Source organism: Ranitomeya variabilis, chromosome 5, assembly GCF_051348905.1.
Source record: "Ranitomeya variabilis isolate aRanVar5 chromosome 5, aRanVar5.hap1, whole genome shotgun sequence".
NCBI lineage: Eukaryota > Metazoa > Chordata > Amphibia > Anura > Dendrobatidae > Ranitomeya > Ranitomeya variabilis.
The window spans coordinates 133565590-133587783 of NC_135236.1; the positions used below are offsets into that span (position 1 = coordinate 133565590).

General features: G+C 43.1%; 1 protein-coding gene across 1 annotated transcript in view; it reads left to right on the plus strand.

The window, feature by feature from the left end:
• The window catches only part of PCSK6 (proprotein convertase subtilisin/kexin type 6), a 253784-nt gene that overhangs the window by 225865 nt on the left and 5725 nt on the right, over positions 1-22194 (plus strand). The window contains exons 19-21 of the mRNA XM_077263337.1: positions 11825-11928; positions 19673-19802; positions 21060-21172. Coding sequence (XP_077119452.1) covers positions 11825-11928; positions 19673-19802; positions 21060-21172 — 347 coding nt within the window. The remainder of the gene's footprint in view (positions 1-11824; positions 11929-19672; positions 19803-21059; positions 21173-22194) is intronic.

The following is a 22194-nucleotide window of genomic DNA, read 5'->3' on the forward strand; positions in this document are numbered from 1 at the left end:
ACTATTCAGAAAGTCACTTAGCTTTACATTGAAGAGGCAAATTAACAATATGAAGATATTCGTATCCTTCAAAGCCTCATTCAGACATCCTTGAGTTTTCATGTCTGCCGTAGTAAAAACAATCATTTGGTGCTAGCTCCCTCATTCCACGCACTGTGTACAAGGGGGCTTCAGATCAACAGCAGTGCAGCCAATTGCTGAGCTCAGCACCTCTCCTGATAGACTGCATGAGCTGCTGACGGTTCTGGACCAGGGGTGGGCTAATACAGGGAGAACATCTCCATTAAGACCAGATGAAGGTATAACCAGAGGGTAGAATTGGACTTATTTTTATGTATAGATGGACAAAAAATAGTAAAAAATGAAGACTATTAGAACAGCCTTTTTCCCCTATAATTTCAGATCCATTGGGAGAAAAATATAAAAATTTCAGTCCTCAGGTTGATATCTTAGAATGGCATTCTATTCCTGATGAAGACTCCCGAGTAGTCTGGAAAGCTTGCAATTTGTTACCTTTTAATGGATAACTGAAAAGATGGCATCAACCACTGAGGCCTCTTAAATTGTAATTTTCGATCTACTAGCTAACACGGTACAAAGATAAATATTTTTCCTAACTCCATTGGGATAATTTAAAAACTGTGTACAAAGTCATTATTGTACAAAATCTTTTTTTTTTATAATTGTATAGTATGGTAAACTAGATTTTTTTTCAATACATTTTTTTTAATGCTCGAAAACCTACCGTAAATTATACATTTTCTTTTTTAGAACACTAGAAGTACCTGACGTCGCACCAGTTTCTTTGGTTTAACGGTTTGTGTGCTTACAACTTAATTTGCTACTGATGAGGGGCCATCATGTCTGAGTTATGCGCAAAAATGAGACGTGCTGAGTTATGACATTTTACGTATCTCTAATGGTGTTTTGATGAGATTTAAATGTACGGTAATATTTAGTTTTGTATTCCAGTTTTTTGTAATTACGTCGGGTAGGGCAAGTCTAAGAGAGCTGGAATCTGATGTGAACCTTCCAAAGTGGCTGATTAACCTATACGGCAAATCTTCGACATTATGGTCCAACTGCTTGGTTGTAAATTATTTGCTTGTGTGTCCCTTTTTTCGGCTAATAGCTCAACACTGCGTGATGAATTTGGTTCTGAATGGTCCTCTTGTCGCTCTCCTCTTTAACCCTTTTTCCAATAGATATATATATATTTTTTATTTTTTTTACCTTGATGTGCAGTCGATAATTTTTGTTTATATTCGGTAGTTAAAGATTGCGGAATAATAAATTAAGCATTGGTTAAAGAGACCACGAACAAAATATCAGCAGATTGTTTTTCGTTCTCTTCTGAGATTTTGTTATAGTTACAGAAATGTCACAAGTATTGAATGCAGTTGTCATAGCAACATGTGCTTGATGCCATAGTGAGAGGTTTGCTGTCGCCTTTCCTTTTTATGGTTTATTTCAAATATATTATATTTTTTTTATTTTTCCAAACAAGAATTTCCAGTAGTTCATACAACTCCAGTCGGCATCAGTCTTTTTAAACTCAACATTAAAGAGGAAAGTGAAATCATTTGATCACGGAGTGACAGGATGTGGAACTGGATGGTTCCAGTAAACGATTGAAGTGTAAACCTACATGAAACTTTATTTCTCTTTCTAATGGTGGATTTCACGGCAGAAATATAAATGTGGGACTGGGGAGATACTGGGGTTTTAGACCTTATTAGGTTATGCCCAGACTGTTTTGGATTGCATTTTCCTCGAAAGTTACTAAGACTCCATTCAGAGGTCAAACTGATAGGAAGTATTTAGGATAATGATCTTTGAGAAGAAAACCTGTCTTCTTCAGAAGGTAGCGGGTCAACACTATAGATGACTATATAACTGATAAAGCTGCCCTCCCCAGGCTCTGTATGCACAGTGTCTATAGACAGGGAGCTGCTTATCACAGAAGGAGCGGAGACAGACTACTAGGCACGTGCTTTTGTGTCCCAGCAATAATGAGCTCTTAGTTCTAAAACATTCATTGCAATTAAGCAAAAGCATGGAGGTTGATAAGAGAGGCATTGCTGAGTTCTGTGTTTTAACCCGTACATCATGTGGCCTTAAGATTACATAGCAAAAACCTGCTGACGGATTCACTTTAATGTCCTACCCTTTAAAGACAATGCATCACTGGACCATGAGTATGAAAATCGCATGTGAGTGAAGTGTCCATGTGACGACTACTGGAACCTGCAGAGCTGAATCCTGACATTGCAGCTTCTGAATTCTCACAACTCATGCACTGCACACTTTTAGGATTCTCCCTGGCCGGTGGACGGTCATGTCAGCACAAGCATGCGATTTGTATACTTCTGACCACATTCCGACTAGATGTGCCCGGCCTCACTCAGTTCATTTTCATAGAGTGGGGCCACACATGTCTAGTCAGCACGTGACTGCATGTATGTAAATCGCCGGCACGAGAGAATCCTGACAGCTTGCAGGGCGCACTGTGAGAACTAAGAAGTCTGCAGTCACAAAGAATGACTGCAGACTCATTACAAACCTGGACATCCCCTTTAATGCTCCAAACAAATAAAAACATGAGTTAGTCAGTATCACAAATAACATTTACATCCAGGTACCTTATAGATGACGTTGTCTCTGGAGCCGTTCTCCTTTTCTTCATCTTATCCAGACCCCATGATGCGTTTTCTCATCCACAGCCGTCTCTGCAGACTTCCATCTTCTCCGCTCTTTTGCAGAAAGTCTCCACATGACGCCCTTAAAGATACAAGTGTCATTATAATGCTCCTGAATGAAAAATTGCCCCTCGCTATATTGTCTGCACAAAATATGACCCCCACACTGTCCCTCTTATGGTACATGCTCTTTACACTGACCTCTCCTTTCTATACACAGTGTCCCCCCAATAGGGCCTAGTATTTATACTCCATATTTATACTCCATCCTCCCACCCTGCGTGCGTGGCTCCCCCATCCTCCCACCCTGCGTGCGTGGCTCCCCCATCCTTCTCCCCTGCGTGCGTGGCTCCCCCATCCTTCTCCCCTGCGTGCGTGGCTCCCCCATCCTTCTCCCCTGCGTGCGTGGCTCCCCCATCCTTCTCCCCTGCGTGCGTGGCTCCCCCATCCTTCTCCCCTGCGTGCGTGGCTCCCCCATCCTTCTCCCCTGCGTGCGTGGCTCCCCCATCCTTCTCCCCTGCGTGCGTGGCTCCCCCATCCTTCTCCCCTGCGTGCGTGGCTCCCCCATCCTTCTCCCCTGCGTGCGTGGCTCCCCCATCCTTCTCCCCTGCGTGCGTGGCTCCCCCATCCTTCTCCCCTGCGTGCGTGGCTCCCCCATCCTTCTCCCCTGCGTGCGTGGCTCCCCCATCCTTCTCCCCTGCGTGCGTGGCTCCCCCATCCTTCTCCCCTGCGTGCGTGGCTCCCCCATCCTTCTCCCCTGCGTGCGTGGCTCCCCCATCCTTCTCCCCTGCGTGCGTGGCTCCCCCATCCTTCTCCCCTGCGTGCGTGGCTCCCCATCCTTCTCCCCTGCGTGCGTGGCTCCCCCATCCTTCTCCCCTGCGTGCGTGGCTCCCCCATCCTTCTCCCCTGCGTGCGTGGCTCCCCCATCCTTCTCCCCTGCGTGCGTGGCTCCCCCATCCTTCTCCCCTGCGTGCGTGGCTCCCCCATCCTTCTCCCCTGCGTGCGTGGCTCCCCCATCCTTCTCCCCTGCGTGCGTGGCTCCCCCATACTTTTTCCCTGTCATACTCACCTCTCACCGGGCGGCGCAGAACTTCCCGGCATCTCTGCAGCGTCTTCCTTCCTGTCTTCAGCGGTCACATGGTAGCGTTCATTAAGGTGATGAATATGCGCATATTCATGACCTTAATGACGATACCATGTGACCGCTGAAGACAGGACGCACTGCCGGCGCTGAGACAAGACAGAGACACAGTTGCAGCCACCGCTGGAGGAAGGTGAGTATTACGTCTTCAGGGAGGGGGGCAGGAGGGAGGAGGGGGGCAGGAGGGAGGAGGGGGGGCGGGCACTTTACCCCGGAGTTTTAAAAAAAACAAAAAACAAAAACCTAGCAGCGCAAATCCAGTAACAGAATCTGCCGCCCCCTCTCTTCTGCCGCCTGAAGCAAAGAGATCAAGTCGCCTCATGGTAGCGGCGTCCCTGTGGACAACCCTTTTATAAATGTGACGGGGGGCTGTTGTGTTTTTTTTTTTTTTGGGGGGGGGGCGGTTTATGTTCTGTAATACAAAAAATATTTGCAGTTTTCACACTGGCCCCTGGGATTTATCTATACTCCTGCCTTCTATGTTCCTTTCAGGAAACCCGTCTGTGCTTTAGCAGCAATGGACGCTCTCAGACCATATATTATTGGAGCATCTAATGAGCCTGCTCTAAGGTCATTGTGAAGGGAGGAGGAGCAGGCGAGCTGTGACATAGCACAGGATTCACCAATCACAAGTTGCAATCTGCTGTAATCAATTCTGTGATACAGAGCCTACTGAAAACTCTTCTTGAAAGGACATGAAGTATGAGCCCCTTTGGCCAGTGTGAAAATTGCAAAATGTATAGCTTTTCTTTTTTTTATACAAGCTGTAAATTGAAAAAAACCTTTACATTTATTTTGTCAACAAATACATGCAATACATAAATCTGATTCAAAGGTCATTTTCTAATGCCACATTCCTTTTAAAGAGTTTCTTTAGTGCAGTGTGTGTATATAACTTTTTTGGAAATAAGCACTGCTCCATGTCATTTAATGGGTGGAATATTTTTCAAGCTGTGTCCAGCTGTTAATGAAATTTCATGACTACTTTGTATATATTTTAATTTTGGAGTAATAAATATTGAACTTGAGACATTTTGGGTTGTAATTTTCCAAATTCCTCAACTGCTGTAAACAGCGGCCTGCATTATGCTGGCAGATTTATAGGGCAATGATGAGAGTTGATATCCCTGCCGCTGCCCAGCTCAAGGAGTCATTCTGATAAAGGAGATGTCCCAATGAGCTGGTGTATACATCTGTCATAAGTGGAGGATCAGTGAAGGCTGAACTCTACTCTGGGGTACAATAATTAGCTGGTATTACTTTGCTTCTTTATGATTTCTTCTTTGCTTCTTTCCTGATAAAAACATTCGTACAGACTGATTTTTAGGTAATTTTACTGTTCTATGATCTTTCTACATTGAGAATTTGCGTCCTTTTACTGATCAAGATTTAAGTATCAAAAACACAGCCACTTTATATAAAGTATGACTCCCTAACGAAACAAAACCATAGCGTCAAAATCACAATAAAAACACATTGAAAAATACAATTAAAAAATAAAATGTATGGAAAATTACAATAAAAAAAAATCCAAGTAGCCTAATTTATATAATACATGTAGAAAATCTGCTGCATCAAAAGCTCATCAAATTCTCATCGCGGGAACATGGCCTAACAGACAAAAGTCTCAGCCCGACCAATTGGTTTTGTGACCTGAACTACCAGCATCATATATGTGTTGGTTCAGATCAGGATCTCCTCAAATGAACTGTGAATTTCAGCCGTAATATAGACAAGAAAATATTTATTTTACTCGCTTATATAGCACCATTAATTACACAGCTATTTACATGCGTTATCATCGCTGTCCCCATTGGGGCTCACAATCTAAATTCCCTATCAGTATATTTTTGGCATGTGGGAGAAACTGGAGGAAACCTACACAAACACGGGGAGAACATACAAACTCCTTGCAGTTGTTGTTGTTGGTGGGAATTGAACCCAGGACTCCAGAGCTGCAGTGTTATCCACTGAGCCACTGTGCTGCCCTAAATCTGTCCTAATAACCTGCATAGAAAACTGCAGGTTATGAGGTCAAAATAACTGAAAACTTTAGTGTCCATAATTATTCACACACCCCTGAAGTCAGTACTTTGTAGAGCCTCCTTTTGCAGCAATTTCAGCTGTAAATTGCTTTGGATAAGTCTTCCTAAGACCATTTTCCATGTCCCAGCTGCCAAAAAACATTCCCACAGCATGATGTTGCCACCACTTTTCACTATGGGGATGGTGCTCTTGAGGCGAAGAACTGTGTTCATTTGGCTACAGACAGAGCGTATACCTTTGTGGCCAAAAGTTCAATTTTGGTCTCATCTGGCCTCAGCACCTTCCTCCATACATTTGTGGAGTCTCCCACATGTATTTTGGCAAACTCAAAACGAGCCTTGCAATTTTTGTTGGTAAGGGCTTTTTTCTGCCCAGTCTTCCATAAAGGCCACCTCTATGGGTGTACAGCTTATTATGGTCATATGGACACATATTCAAGTCTTTCCTTGGGAACTCTGTAGCTCATTCAGGGTTACCTTTTGGTCTCTGTGCTTCCTCTGATGCCCTCCTTGCCCAGGGTTAGTTTTAGTGGGCAGCCCTTGGAACGCCTGTCCGGGCCGTGGGGTACCCTGTACCAGGTCCGGTACTTGAAGGGATGTGTCACGGCGGCGGCGACCCGGTCCATGACCCTGGGCGCCCATGTAAAAGGGATGGTCATTAAATAGGTGTGTGAAATAATAAATGTTCGTGACGCCACCTGTGGTATTCGGTCAGTAGGGACCGACGCTGCTTAAAGGGGTCCACTGGGGTGACGTTATGGCAGCAGAGATGGTATAGCTTCCCACAGGTGAAGCTGGCTCCCGATGTTGTATAGATGGAGGATGGTGAGTGGCATAGTAAGAATGAAGGACACAGTTGTGCAGTATCTTTACCGGTTTTACTGATTGTAGCAGGCAGCCACAGTCCAGGGTACAAGATCACAAGTACAGACAGGGCCCGGCCGGCTTGGAAGCGAGTTCAGAGTCCCCTTAACCAGGTGGAGTTAAAAGCCTTCCTAATAGCACGGTGGTATTGTAGTCCCTTACTGCCTATGGCTTCTCTCTCTCAGTTCTCTCTGTCCCCCATGTAGGTTAGGACACAAACCCGTATGACAGGTGACTCGAGCTTTTTTTTTTTCAGTGTCTCTATCATGACCCGGGCTCTGTGTCACCGTGTCTCCTGGGTGTTAGGACGGACAGGTTACATGTAGTCTAGCTGTCCTACCGGTTTCTGCTGTGCCTCCTAAAGTGTGACACTACCTCGGTCTTCCGGTTACCGGTATCTGGGCTCCGTCAGGGAGGTAGCCTAGTCACCGCTATTCTCCCTTAGGCCGGGATCACACATGCGAGAAATACGTCCGAGTCTCGCATGGTAATACCCGACATTGCCGCCGTCTCTCTGGAGCGGAGCGAGCGGCCGCAAGTATTGCTATGTGGCCGCACTCTCCGCTCCTGAGTTACAGCGGCAATGCCGGGTATTACCATGCGAGACTGACGTATTTCTCGCATGTGTGATCCCGGCCTTATTGTCACTCTCCTGTGCTTCGCTGTCCGACACATTCGCTAAAAGCTGTTCTTCCTTCTGTATTTCGCTATCTAGGAGCTACAGCACCTCAGGCTGTACGGCCCATCACTCGCCTTCTGCCTCAGACTGCTCCAGTCTGCTGTTTGGCACCAACTGACTAAATCTTCCCAACTGCCTAGTAACTTACTCCTCCTCCCGACCAGAGAGAGCAGCTCCCCTGAAGTCGGGTGTAGAGCTCCCCCTTCTGGCCTGAAGTCAGAACGGTGTTGTATGTGCTAATTACCCATCAAAAGGAATTCTTCATCCCTTCCAACCAGGACCCTGAGGCATCACACCCTCTCTTAGCATGTTTGTCGTGGTACCATGTTCTATCCATTTGATGATAATGGATTTAACCCCTTCCCGACCTTTGACGCCACGTAGGCGTCATGAAAGTCGGTGCCAATCCGACCCATGACGCCTATGTGGCGTCATGGAAAGATCGCATCCCTGCAGATCGGGTGAAAGGGTTAACTCCTATTTTACCCGATCTGCAGGGAGAGGGGGAGTTGTACTTCAGCCCAGGGGGGGTGGCTTTGCCCCCACGTGGCTACGAACGCTCTGATTGGCTGTTGAAAGTGCAACAGCCAATCAGAGCAATTTGCAATATTTCACCTATGAAAATGGTGAAATATTGCAATCCAGCCATGGCCGATGCTGCAATAGCATCTGCCATGGCTGGAAATCATGTTCTGCCCCCCCCCCCCCCCCACCGCCCCCGATCTCCTCCCCAGTGCTCTGTTCTGTCCGGTACCCCCCTCCGTCCCCCTGTCCGCTCCCCCGTGCTCCTGTCCGCTCCCCCGTGCTCCTGTCCGCTCCCCCGGTCCTCCGATCCCCCCCCCCCTGTGCTCCGATCCACCACCCCCTCATACTTACCGAGCCTCCCGAAGTCGGTCCGTCTTCTCCCTGGGCGCCGCCATCTTACAAAATGGCGGGCGCATGCGCAGTGCGCCCGCCGAATCTGCCGGCCGGCAGAGTACATTTTGATCGCTGTGGTAGGTTCTATCACAGCGATCAAAATAAAAAAATAATAAATAAACCCCCCCCCTTTATCACCCCCATAGGTAGGGACAATAATAAAATAAAGAAAATATTTTTTTTTTTTTTTTCCCACTAGGGTTAGGGTTAGAACTAGGGTTAGAACTAGAACTAGGGGTAGGGTTAGGGGTAGGGTTAGGGTTATGGCATGTGCCGCGGCGGATCGGCCGCGGATCCGCAGCGGATCGGCCGCGGATCCGCAGCGGATCGGCCGCGGATCGGCCGCGGATCCGCAGCGGATCGGCCGCGGATCCGCAGCGGATTGGCCGCTGCGAATTCGTAGCAGTTTTCCATCAGGTTTACAGTGCCATGTACACCTATGGAAAACCAAATCCGCTGTGCCCATGGTGCGGAAAATTCCGTGCAGAAACGCTGCGTTGTATTTTCCGCAGCATGTCAATTCTTTGTGCGGATTCCGCAGCGTTTTACACCTGTTCCTCAATAGGTATCCGAAGGTGAAATCCGCACAAAAAAACACTGGAAATCCGCTGTAAATCCGCAGGTAAAACGCAGTGCCTTTTACCTGCAGATTTTTCAAAAATCGTGCGGAAAAATCTCACACGAATCCGCAACGTGGGCACATAGCCTTAGGGTTAGGGTTGGAATTAGAGTTAGGGTTGGAATTAGGGCTAGGGTTGGAAATAGGGTTAAGATTAGGCTTGTGGTTAGGGTTACGGATAGGGTTAGGGGTGTGTTGGGGTTACAGTTGTGGTTAGGATTAGGGTTAGGGTTGGAATTAGGGTTACGGGTGTGTTGCGGTTAGGGTTGGGGTTAGGGTTGTGATTAGGGTTATGGCTACAGTTGGGATTAGGATTTAGGGGTGTGTTGGGGTTAGTGTTGAAGTTAGAATTGAGGGGTTTCCACTGTTTAGGCACATCAGGGGTCTCCAAACGCAACATGGCGCCACCATTGATTCCAGCCAATCTTGCGTTCAAAAAGTCAAATGGTGCTCCCTCCCTTCTAAGCCCCGACGTGCGCCCAAACAGTGGTGTACCCCCACATTTGAGGTACCAGCGTACTCAGGACAAACTGGGCAACAACTGTTGGGGTCCAATTTCTCCTGTTACCCTTGCAAAAATAAAAAATTACTTGCTAAAACATAATTTTTGAGGAAAGAACAATTATTTTTTATTTTCACGGCTCTGCGTTATTAACTTCTGTGAAGCACTTGGGGGTTGAAAGTGCTCACCACACATCTAGATAAGTTCCTTCGGGGGTCTAGTTTCCAAAATGGGGTCACTTTTGGGGGGTTTCTACTGTTTAGGCATATCAGGGCCTCTGCAAACGTAGCATGATGCCCGCAGACCATTCCATCAAAGTCTGCATTCCAAAACGTCACTACTTCCCTTCCGAGCCCCGGCATGTGCCCAAACAGTGGTTTACCCCCACATATGGGGTATCAGCGTACTCAGGAGAAACTGGACAACAACTTTTGGGGTCAAATTTCTCCTGTTACCCTTGCAAAAATAAAAAATTCTGGGCTAAAAAAATATTTTTGAGGAAAGGAAACATTTATTATTTTCACGGCTCTGCGTTATAAACTTCTGTGAAGCAGTTGGGGGTTTAAAGTGCTCACCACACATCTAGATTAGTTCCTTGGGAGGTCTAGTTTCCAAAATGGGGTCACTTGTGCGGGAGCTCCAATGTTTAGGCACACAGGGGCTCTCCAAACGCGACATGGTGTCCGCTAATGATTGGAGCTAATTTTCCATTCAAAAAGCCAAATGGCGTGCCTTCCCTTCCGAGCCCTGCGGTGCGCCCAAACAGTGGTTTACCCCCACATATGGAATATCATCGTACTCAGGACAAACTGGACAACAACATTTGGGGTCCAATTTCTCCTATTACCCTTGGGAAAATAAAAAATTCTGGGCTAAAAATCATTTTTGAGGAAAGAAAAATTATTTAAGTTAAATGTTCATTTTTTACTTCCATGTTGCTTCTGCTGCTGTGAAACACCTGAAGGGTTAATAAACTTCTTGAATGTGGTTTTGAGCACCTTGAGGGGTGCAGTTTTTAGAATGGTGTCACTTTTGGGTATTTTCAGCCATATAGAACCCTCAAACTGACTTCAAATGTGAGGTGGTCCCTAAAAAAAATGGTTTTGTAAATTTTGTTGTAAAAATGAGAAATCACTGGTCAAATTTTAACCCTTATAACTTCCTAGCAAAAAAAAAAATTGTTTCCAAAATTGTGCTGATGTAAAGTAGACATGTGGGAAATGTTATTTATTAACTATTTTGTGTCACATAACTCTCTGGTTTAACAGAATAAAAATTCAAAATGTGAAAATTGCGAAATTTTCAAAATTTTTGCCAAATTTCCGTTTTTTTCACAAATAAACTCAGAAATTATCGACCTAAATTTACCACTAACATGAAGCCCAATATGTCACGAAAAAACAGTCTCAGAATCGCTAGGATCCGTTGAAGCGTTCCAGAGTTATTACCTCATAAAGGGACACTGGTCAGAATTGCAAAAAACGGCAAGGTCATTAAGGCCAAAATAGGCTGGGTCATGAAGGGGTTAATGGTGCTCCGGGGACTCATCAGAGATGGGGATGTTTTATATATTTTATAACCCAACCCTGACTTGTGCCTCTCACAATTTTGGCCCTGACTTGTTTGGATATTTCCTTGATCTTCATGGTGGTGTTTGCTTAGTGGTGCCTCTTGCTTAATGGTGTTGCAGCCTCTGTGGCCTTTCAGAAAAGGTGTGTATATACTGACAGACATGTGACACTTAGACTGCACACAGGTGGGCTTCCTTTCACTAAGCTTGTGACTTATGAAGGTAATAGCTTGCACCAGAAATTTTTAGGGGCTTCATTACAAAAAAAGGTGAATTCATATGCACATGCCAATTTTTAGTTATTTGATCCCATAAATTTAATTTGTCTATATTTCTCTCACTTCACCAAACTTAGACTATTTAGTGCTGATGCATCACGCACAAATCAGTTTACAAAAATATTTAAACACAAGCTGTAATGTAACAAAATAGGTAAAAAGCCAAGGGGGTTATTACTTTTGCAAGCCACTGTAGTATAAGCCACATGTGACTTAAGCCAGGGTGTTAGTCGACTGAGAGCATACATGGGGTATGATTGGTGGCACCAAGAGATTGGAAGCAGTAGACAAGAGGCAGGCTCCATTCTCCTGGTGCTCTGCGCTAACAATGCCACAAAGTATCTCAACTGTAAATTACTGGCTTGCTTGACAGGTCTTAGAGTATTTCTTTCCCGTTATTTATCTTACCGTATATTTTGTATGGAAAATGACACTTGTTTGCCCTCATTACTAATTCATATGAAAGTGATATATTGCAAACTTTTATTTTATCAACTCCTTCTCTTCAGCCTTTCAGGGTCAATGTGCGTGCCTGAGTGTGACCATGGGACGTTCTATAATATGGCGGTGATGAAATGTGACAGATGCCATGCTACATGCCAGTCCTGTGTGGGTAAGATATCTTTTCCCCTGAGCTAAACTTTTTCTTTTTTTCTTCTGTACAGTTTGTCAGCCATGTAGTGAGAAACCGATCTGGGCACTCACTTTATCATGTTGCAGAATATTAATTTGCTCAATTGGGAATTCACACTTCAACTTTCTAGAAGAATGATTCTTAAAGGCAGCACATATGCTTTGAATTGCTCCGATTCATTCTTCTAGGCAATGTGAGCTTTTAGCTTTGTGTCATGAAGTGTTAGGAAAGTTGTCATCTGTTACTGTCGCTATGTAAGCACCAACTTTACTTGTGCTGAAATGAAGCATAATACGTCCAGTGCTTTAATGAGATAATACATGAATACATACACTTCGGATTATCCACAGAATGCAACAAAATTGGGCTTGTGTGCTTCTTTTTTTAATACAACAATGTGAATTACAATTTTTCAATACACTTGATTGATTCCCCACAGAATAAACGTTTAAAAAAAAAAATCTCATACCGCAACTTCACGGATATAAAATGAAAATTAAGGGCAACGGTTAAAGAGAAACCGTCATTTTAATTTTTATTATACAAGTAAACATTCACATGAAAAAAATAAACTTTGTAATTTCTTAGCCGACTAATCTACTTTTTTTTTCTCTCTCAAGACTGATTGATCATTTTCAAAATACTCTCTTCCTGGGTAAAATGTGTGCTCAGTGAAGATAGATTTTTACATTACAGAGGTAGGAGATTATAGTTGGTTTCTAGAAGATTCTATGTAGAAGAGGAGCTAGAGGCAAAGCTCCTCCCTTCTAAATGGGAGATGACAGTTGTTTTTTATAAGATTCCATGTAGATGGGAGGGGGTAGAGGAAGAAGCTCTAGCTCCACCCTTCGCTTCCCCCTCCCTTCTACATAGAATATTAAGGTGACAGTTGGTGCTTATAACATTCTATGTAGAAGGGAGGAGCTAGAGGCATAGCTCCTCCCTCCTCATCCCCCTCACTTCTACATAGGAGATGACAGAATCTTATAAAAACCAACTATGTAGATGGGAGGGGGACAGTGGAAGAAGCTCCACCTCTCGCTCCGCATCCTACTCCTTTTACATAGAATTTTAGGGGATGACAGTTGCTGCTAAAGAGTTTCTGTGTAGGAGGGAGGAACTAGAGGTAGAGCTCCTCATCCCCCTCCATTCTACAAAGAATCTGAGAAAAATCAATTGCCATCTCCTATGTCAGTAACGTAGAATCTGTCTTCACTGAACACAGATTTTACCCAGGATTTGAGAATTTTGCAAACGAATGATGAGTCCTGGCAAAGAAAGAAGTGGATTTAACTGATGATATGTTATTACAAGGGTTGGTGAGAATTTGTGATGTAATATCTCATTATATGGGGAATTGATTAAAACGTGTACTTATACACCTATGTTCTCATTTTTGGTTCTCTGTCATGAAAAATGTCTGGTGAGACTTCCCTGTGTGTATGGGGTGCATTTGGTCAGGAATGACATATTAGCAGGAACTTCACAATGAAAGAAGCCTGCTTTGTATATAGATATGTTTGTTCTCCATGGTGTCAGTTCACACGATACCAAGTAGGATAACTAGCAATTACGTATGCGCTTTCGCCTTGGTTTTGGTGCATAGCTTAGTGCTATGCTAATGGTGGCATCAAAATTTATATATATATGCTACCAAAAAATAGGTATTATCTGGGTTATGCTATCTGTGTGATCATGGCTGGGAGTATTGGCTTGACTACAAGATTGTGTGGTCACTGCCGGGTTACCTTGCGCACCCAGGTCTATTGAGGCTACTGTGCCTCAGTTGTATACATAGGCGCTGCCTGTGCATGTTAGACTTTTACATCCGTTGCTAGGCAGTACCAAGGATGTGTGATGTGTGCGGCGATCTGGCTTCCGTCTCATGCGCAGGCGCCGCTCTTGTATTTGGAGGTATGTGTATACTTGTTGCTAGGCGCGAGCCATTTCCGGCGCATAAACGCCGGCGCATGCGCAAGTATTGCAGTTTCTGGCTTAATGGCGCTTTACGTCCTATGGTTTTCCACGTGGCTAATCAACAACACAGCTGCATTACACATTCAAATGTGGATTAAGGTATATATACACGGGCATTTCTGCGGAATAGCACCCCTGATGAAGCCACCACTGTGTGGCGATACGCGTTGGGCATCCGCTTTCTTAGTGCCTGATCTTGCTAACATGGGGTATTATGCATTATATTTTGGGGCTCTGGTATTGGCTGGTGCATTAGCTGTTTTTAATGCTTGCATAGGTCTGATATAGAGATATGAATGCCAGCTTACCACCGGGACTCTGTTTATTATCTTTGGTCTCAACTGGGGGGGACCATTTGTTTCCTAGCTGTGTATACATCCCATGGTCAGTAACTATATGTATACAGTTTACCACTGTTTCTGTATGATTCAGCACTACATATTTATGATCTATTAGGGGAATCTCCATTTGTACATCACTGCATTGGTCTCATAGAGACCCTTTTTCTCTCTATTGATGATTGCTAGGTTTTTGGTTCACAGAGTCCGTTAGACCTATTTGGTGCACGCCAGTCACTTTATATCTTTTTGCTTATGCACTTACTCGTGGCTTAATAACTAAATCTTCATCGGTATATCCTGTTACTGCTGCTGCTACATATTTTTGTAGAAATACGAGTATGCTGTCCATATAGAAGTCCAGAATATGTTTAAATATTTCCCCCATTAGTTTAGCACAGGTGCTTGCCTTATTATAGGCTCAGTGTATGTAAATGTTTTAATTGATTTTAAATGTTCATGTCCTGTGTGATATTGTAATAAAGTTGTGATGTTTTGGTTTAATCCTTGCGTTTTGGTGATCCCCGTTTCTGTATGGCCTATTCTGTGTCTTGTTTCTTAAGGTTTATTTTCACGTGTACTATTGATTTATGAAATTCAAATTGAAATGACTTATTCTTTAACCCCATTCAGACCTTATATTTATAGGAATGTCTAAGGTCGCCTCCCCCTGTTTGCTGCAGGCTCCAGCGATGAGCACGCAAATTTTCCAGCACATGTCAGCTGATTTCATTAGCTGACATGTGCCCTTAACAGCTGCGAGTGGAATCACGATCCACCCACAGCTGTTAACATGTTAAATTCCGCTTTTAATCTCTGCAGCGGCATGTGAGATGCTCGCTCTGGTAACGGGTCAGAAACCTCACTCATCAGCATCCGTGTCACATGAGTGCGTGTCACCAATGGGTTGGCATAACATCCCGGGATCTGCAGGAGACCCCTGTGATTGTCATAGCCGGATAGCTATGAGTGCCGCCCAGCCACCGGTGCTCTCGCAAGTGAGCAATTTTAGCTACACATCACAGCACTTAGTCTCCCATGGAGACTATTGAAGCAAGTGAAAATAAAAAAAAAAGTTTTTAAAACATATAAAAATCACCCCACATTCACCCCATTCAAAATAAAACAATTTAAAAAAAAAAAAAAAAAATACACATTTGGTATCGCCGCGTTCAGAATCACCTGATCTATCAATATATAAAAATAATACGATTGGTAAATGGCGTAATGATTAAAAAGATAAACGCCAGAATTACATATTTTTTTAGCAGCAACCTTACATTAAAATGCAATAACGGGAGATCAAAAGATCATGTCTACCCAAAAATGGTATCAATAAAAACGTCAGCTCGGCACACAAAAAATAATTTGTCACCCAATCTCAAATCCCAAGAAATATACGCTACGGGTCTCTGGAAAATGGTGTCTTTTTTTAATACAAATTTTGGATTTTTTTTTTCCACTATGTAAATAAAAAAGAATCTATACATGTTTGGTATCTACAAACTGTTAATGAACTATATAATCATGATGGCAGGTCAGTTTTAGCATTTAGAGAACATGGTATAAAAAAAAAAAAAAAATTAAATTGTGTAATTGCACTTTTTTGCAATTTCACCGCGCTTTGAATTTTTTTCCCGTTTTCCAGTACATTACAGTCATGGTCAAAAGTATTGACACCCCTGCAATTCTGTCAGATAATGCTCAGTTTCTTCCTGAAAATGATTACAAACAAAAATTCTTTGGTATTATTATCTTCATTTAACTTGTCTTAAATGAAAAAATACAAAAGAGAATGAAGCAAAAAGCAAAACATTGATCGTTTCACACAAAACTCCAAAAATGGGCCAGACAAAAGTATTGGCACCCTCAGCCTAATACTTGGTTGCACAACCTGTAGCCAAAATAACTGCGGCAAACTGCTTCTGGTAACCATCAATGAGTTTCTTACAATGCTCTGCTGGAATTTTAGACCATTCTTCTTTGGCAAACTGCTCCAGGTCCCTGATATTTGAAGGGTGCCTTCTCCAAACAGCCATTTTTAGATCTCCCCACAGGTGTTCTATGGGATTCAGGTCTGGACTCATTGCTGGCCACCTTAGAAGTCTCCAGTGCTTTCTCTCAAACCATTTTCTAGTGCTTTTTGAAGTGTGTTTTGGGTCATTGTCCTGCTGGAAGACCCATGACGTCTGAGGGAGAACCAGCTTTCTCACACTGGGCCCTACATTATGCTGCAAAATTTGTTGGTAGTCTTCAGACTTCATAATGCCATGCACACGGTCAAGCAGTCCAGTGCCAGAAGCAGCAAAGCAACCCCAAAACATCAGGGAACCTCTGCCATGTTTGACTGTAGGTACCGTGTTCTTTTCTTTGAATGCCTCTTTTTTTTCTCCTGTAAACTCTATGTTGATGCCTTTGCCCAAAAAGCTCTACTTTTGTCTCATCTGACCAGAGAACATTCTTCCAAAACGTTTTAGGCTTTTTCAGGCAAGTTTTGGCAAACTCCAGCCTGGCTTTTTTATGTCTCGGGGTAAGAATTGGGGTCTTCATGGGTCTCCTACTATACAGTCCCTTTTCATTCAGACACCGACGGATAGTACGGGTTGACACTGTTGTACCCTTGGACTGCAGGGCAGCTTGAACTTGTTTGGATGTTAGTCGAGGTTCTTTATCCAACATCCGCACAATCTTGCGATGAAATCTCTTGTCAATTTTTCTTTTCCGTCCACATCTAGGGAGGTTAGCCACAGTGCCATGGGCTTTAAACTTCTTGTTGACACTGCGCACGGTAGACACAGGAACATTCAGGTCTTTGGAGATGGACTTGTAGCCTTGAGATTGCTCATGCTTTCTCACAATTTGGTTTCTCAAGTCCTCAGACAGGTCTTTGGTCTTCTTTCTTTTCTCCATGCTCAATGTGGTACACACAAGGACACAGGACAGAGGTTAAGTCAACTTTAATCCATGTCACCTGGCTGCAAGTGTGATTTAGTTATTGCCAACACCTGTTAGGTGCCACAGGTAAGTTACAGGTGCTGTTAATTACACAAATTAGAGAAGCATCACATGATTTTTCGAACAGTGCCAATACTTTTGTCCACCCCCTTTTTTTATGTTTGGTGTGGAATTATATCCAATTTGGCTTTAGGACAATTATTTTTGTGTTTTTTCACTTAAGACAAATTAAATGAAGACAATAATACCAAAGAATTTGTGTTTGCAATCATTTTCAGGAAGAAACTGAGTATTATCTGACAGAATTGCAGGGGTGTCAATACTTTTGACCATGACTGTATATGGTAAAATCAATGGTATCGTTCAAAAGTACAACTTGTCCCCCCAAAAAACAGCCCTCAAACGGCCATATTGATTAAAAATAAAAAAATGTAGAAGGGGAGCAAAAAAGGTAAACTCAAACTGAAAAACCCAAGGTGGTGAAGGCCAAAATGTGTCACATAACGGAGCACCGGCCTGTTGTGGCCTGTCTGCTGTTGTTTCTCCATATTGTTTCCCCATATCTGCTCCTGGGAACACCAGTGGTGTTTCTTGGATCAGATTTCTGAAATATTCTGCTTTCTTCCTGTTTATGTAGTGGAGGCATGATTTCAGCTCTGATCCTGGTAGAGAGACGCTTGTCTGCTCTGTGGCTTTGCCACACACGCACAGTTTAGGAAGTGTTTGGGTGGCCCAGTGTACCCATGATGTGAGCCAATGTTGGAAAGGCTGAGAGGTGTTTCTAGATTTTACTATCTTACGGCAGGATGACGGAGGGAATCTTGAGCTTTGCCTGATTTTATATTAGAACCACAAGCTCATTAGCAGACAAGTAAATGCTTGATGCCTTCATTACTTTGGCAGTTCCATGATTAATGCAATGACCTCACATATGTGAGAAGTCTTCTGTCATTTCCGCCATACAAGCTTAGAGTCAATGAAGTGTTACCTGAATGCGCGGTGAGCATGCTGGCTCATTCTGACATTTCCTCCTGCGAAGCATCTGTCTCTGTAATCACACCGCATCTTTGAGTGCAATTTCCATTATTTTTATTCCATCTCTGATATTTTACTAAAGCCGCTGTCGATAATTCCATGATTACCGCTAACCAACAGTTGTCCTGTGGTTTTGACATACCTGGGTTGGTACAATTCTATTTCTCCTTAGGAAAAGGCTGAATACATTATTTGTAGTGCTTTTTAGGAAATCGCTCAAAGTTCTCTCTTCATGTAGCTACCTCGTAAAGCCAGTCGTACGCAATACAGAGGAGTCAAAATCTAATTCTATGAGGATCTAATGGGTACAGGCAGCGACTGCGCATATGTCAGCCATAGGGGTAGTTACCTTGGGTACCAAATTCTATGAAGGTGTAAAATTGACCCCAACCCACTCTGAAATGATGCAAGAAGACCTTTCTTAGGTTATCTCCAGTGCACTGAGCGATGTCATTAAGCAGTTTCTTTTTGAATTGGCCTAATGGCTCGGTGAGTGTGTGTCCTGCAAGCTAAAATGGGGTCTGCTTAGTTATATAGGTCAGTTCCTATGAAGAGTATAGTAGTCAAGATGAATTTACTTATAAAAGTATGAGTGAGCTTTGTCATCTTGGTCACTGCCTATGCAGAGTGCAGCAACAGATGACGAACACTCCTCAACTGCTGAACTCTGCAAAGCAGCAATTGAGATGAGGCTGAGCAGCTAATGATTTAACACATTATTATTATTTATTTATATAGCACCATTAATTCCATGGTGCCGTACATGTGAAAAGGGGGTTACATACAGGGTTATAGATATTGTTAACAGTAAACACATTTACAATGACAGACTGGTACAGAGGGGAGATGACCCTGTCCTTGCGGACTTACATTCTTCGGGATAATGGGGATTATTGAACTCTTTGGAAAGGACATGTGCTACACTGTCCTCTGCTGCAATTTTCTGACTTTCCTCTCACTTGCAGTTTTGCTGAGGAATAAGTATTTCCTTGCTGGACTAGTACAAAGGACTCTGGGAATGCAAATGGTCCATGGGTTAGGGTGAAACTTGCCACTGGCACCCCGCCCTACGCCACTGCCTCCCACTGTTCCCATTGCAAGGAGATTCCTCCCATCATTGAATTTAACAAGCAGCATTTCCAGTTTTGCTTGTTTGTGAGGTAGTCGGTCGAAGGTTCCCTGGGTATTTCTAACCAGAGATGGTGCTCTGTTTGCAGATTAGTTTGTCTTGGAAACCACAAAAAATATACTGTAGTATGAATTTTAGTTGAAAGAACACAAACACAACTGTATTGGGGCCGTAATTCCCCTCCAGACCACTGGCATTTTCTCCAGAACTGACAGCATCGTATCTGCCTATGTTTATTTGCAATGGTTTTCATACTTTTTTCTCTTTTAATTGGATTTTTGGTTATTAGGAACTGGCAAAGATCAGTGCACAGTGTGTGCCAAGGACTATCATCTGCATGACTGGCGTTGTGTCACAACCTGTGGTCCTGGCTTTTATTCTGAGGAAGTGCCTGGGTTGCCACATAAAATATGCCGAAGGTAAGTCTTCCTGTATTGATTGAAAATATAAAAAATAAAGGCATTGCCATACCAGGACAGCTACTTTTCAAAATATATATTAGCTATGTGCACAATGACTTGCTGATCACTAGCAAGTAAAACACTGGTGATCACTGGTTATCATTGAAGGAAGCTGCAAAATCCTCTAAGGGTATGTGTCCACGTTCAGGAAACGCTGCGTTTTTGACGCAGCACTGAGCCGCAGCGTCAAAAACGCAGCGTCCAGATGTTACAGCATAGTGGAGGGGATTTAATGAAATCCTGTCTCCACTGTGCATTAAAAAACGCATGCGTTTTTCCTGCAAAAACGCACATGCGGTGCATTTTTTCAGAACGCAGCATGTTGCTACAATGAGCAAAACACGCAGGAACACCACAGGTGACCTGCCAGTGACCTCAGGAGCATTTTTGGTCAGGATTTTACCTGCATAAAATCCTGACCAAAGCCTGAAGCAAACCTGAACGTGGACACATACCCTAAAGCAAATCCCTGTTAACGAGATTACTGTTTTGCTTCCTCCCCGCCCAGGAGATGTGGTATGATCAGACCATGTTCCTGTATGGTCAGACACAGCCATTACACAGTACACAGCAGAGGCACATTTATAAGATTCTCGGCACAGGAGCGTTTTTTTTTTAATTATTTTTTTAAACACATCAAATTGTGGAACTTATTTTATTCCAAGATCTATTCATTAAAATGTACTTTGTTAATGGGGAAACCTCCTTTAAGTTGACCTCAGCTTTTTCCGTATAAAGCGGTGATTACCTAATTGAGCTCTTCTTATAATACTGTTTGCTAGAACGTTGGCTGGCTGTGCGATTCCTTTTAAAGGTAAATCTCTAGCCAGCAATGATCTTCTGGCATGTCGTAGCTACTTGTGAAGCCACATTGGAGGTGTCATGACCAATGCGCTGTGATGCTGCACAATATAAGAAAAGCACAGTTGATGGAAGCAAATCTGAGAATGTTAGAAAATTTCTACGTTTTCTGAATGTATTTAATTTCTCCATAATTTAGCAAAATTCTCCGTGTGTTTGAAGTTGCTGCTTGTCTTAGATTTTTTTGTTCTGTGTCTTTGTAACAAGCTCTACTGGTTCTATATCATTCTCTATCTCCATAATGTCACGCCCCAAACACTCATTCCAGTGCAGATTCTTTGGGAAAATGAGTTTATGCTCCTAGAAATGTGGTTATGAAATATGCTCTGTGTAACCATCTCTTCTGCTGTCTAGGTGTGAAGAGAACTGCCTGATCTGTGAGGCCACAGGGAAAAATTGTGTCAAGTGCAAAGAAGGCTACAGCCTACTCAGCGGGTCATGTGTCACGGATCACACTTGTACCAATGGTGAGTCTTTATTTTATTTTTTTGCTCAATGTTTAATCCTTGTTTATAAGCCAAAATCAGGAGTGGAACCCAGAGTGAAAAACTGCATTTGTGTTGTGGAGTAATTTCTGAATTTGGCTTACAAATGCGGATCAGATACCCTCTAAAAATACTTATGAGATTTGTAGTGTAGCAAACGCCCCCGCTTGTCAAGAATTTGACAAGCAGGGGCCGCCACACTCTAGTCCCCGAGAATGGCCTGAAGTCGCATCTATTTGTGAAGAGAAAGTGAGACTTTTTAAAGCTTTTTCTACCAGAGATCTGACGAAAAAGCTTTGATGAATTGCCTCCTTTATCTTTAATTCTAATTGTCCATTGTTATGAGACTGCTGAAAGTTTTCTGCACTGAACAGTAGGTACCAGTGTAAGGGTATGTGCACACGTTCAGGTTTTTACGCAATAAAAACTGTATAAAAACTCATAAAAACGCATACATTATGCATCCTATCATTTAGAATGCATTCTGCATGTTTTGTGCACATGGTGCGTTTTTTTCCGTTAAAAAAAAACATCGCGGTAAAAAAAAGCAGCAGGTTCATTAATTTTGCATATTTTCCGCGTTTTTCCCGCAATTCTATGCATTTGGAAAAAACGCACAAAAACGCATGAAAAAACGCGAAAAAAACGCATGCATATTTCTGGCAGAAATGTCCAGTTTTTGTCAGGAAAATTTCTGCAAGAAATCCTGACATGTGCACGTAGCCTAATAGAACGCCTAGTGTGAAAGTTGCAGGGTTTTTTTTTAGTGTTGGAAAATGTAAAAAAATATATATACATTTAACTTAAAAACCTGATGTAAATAGGAATTTTCTGACGACTTGTTACTTTCAAATGTGTTGGAGCAAAGTATACCCATATGTTCTATAGACAGGAATTTTTCACGTGTACATGAAGGGTGACTTTGCAAATTTTAGATCACCCGAAGACTGAGGTCACACTTATCACAACCCAAGCCTAACATGTAGAGTAATAATGGAAAATCA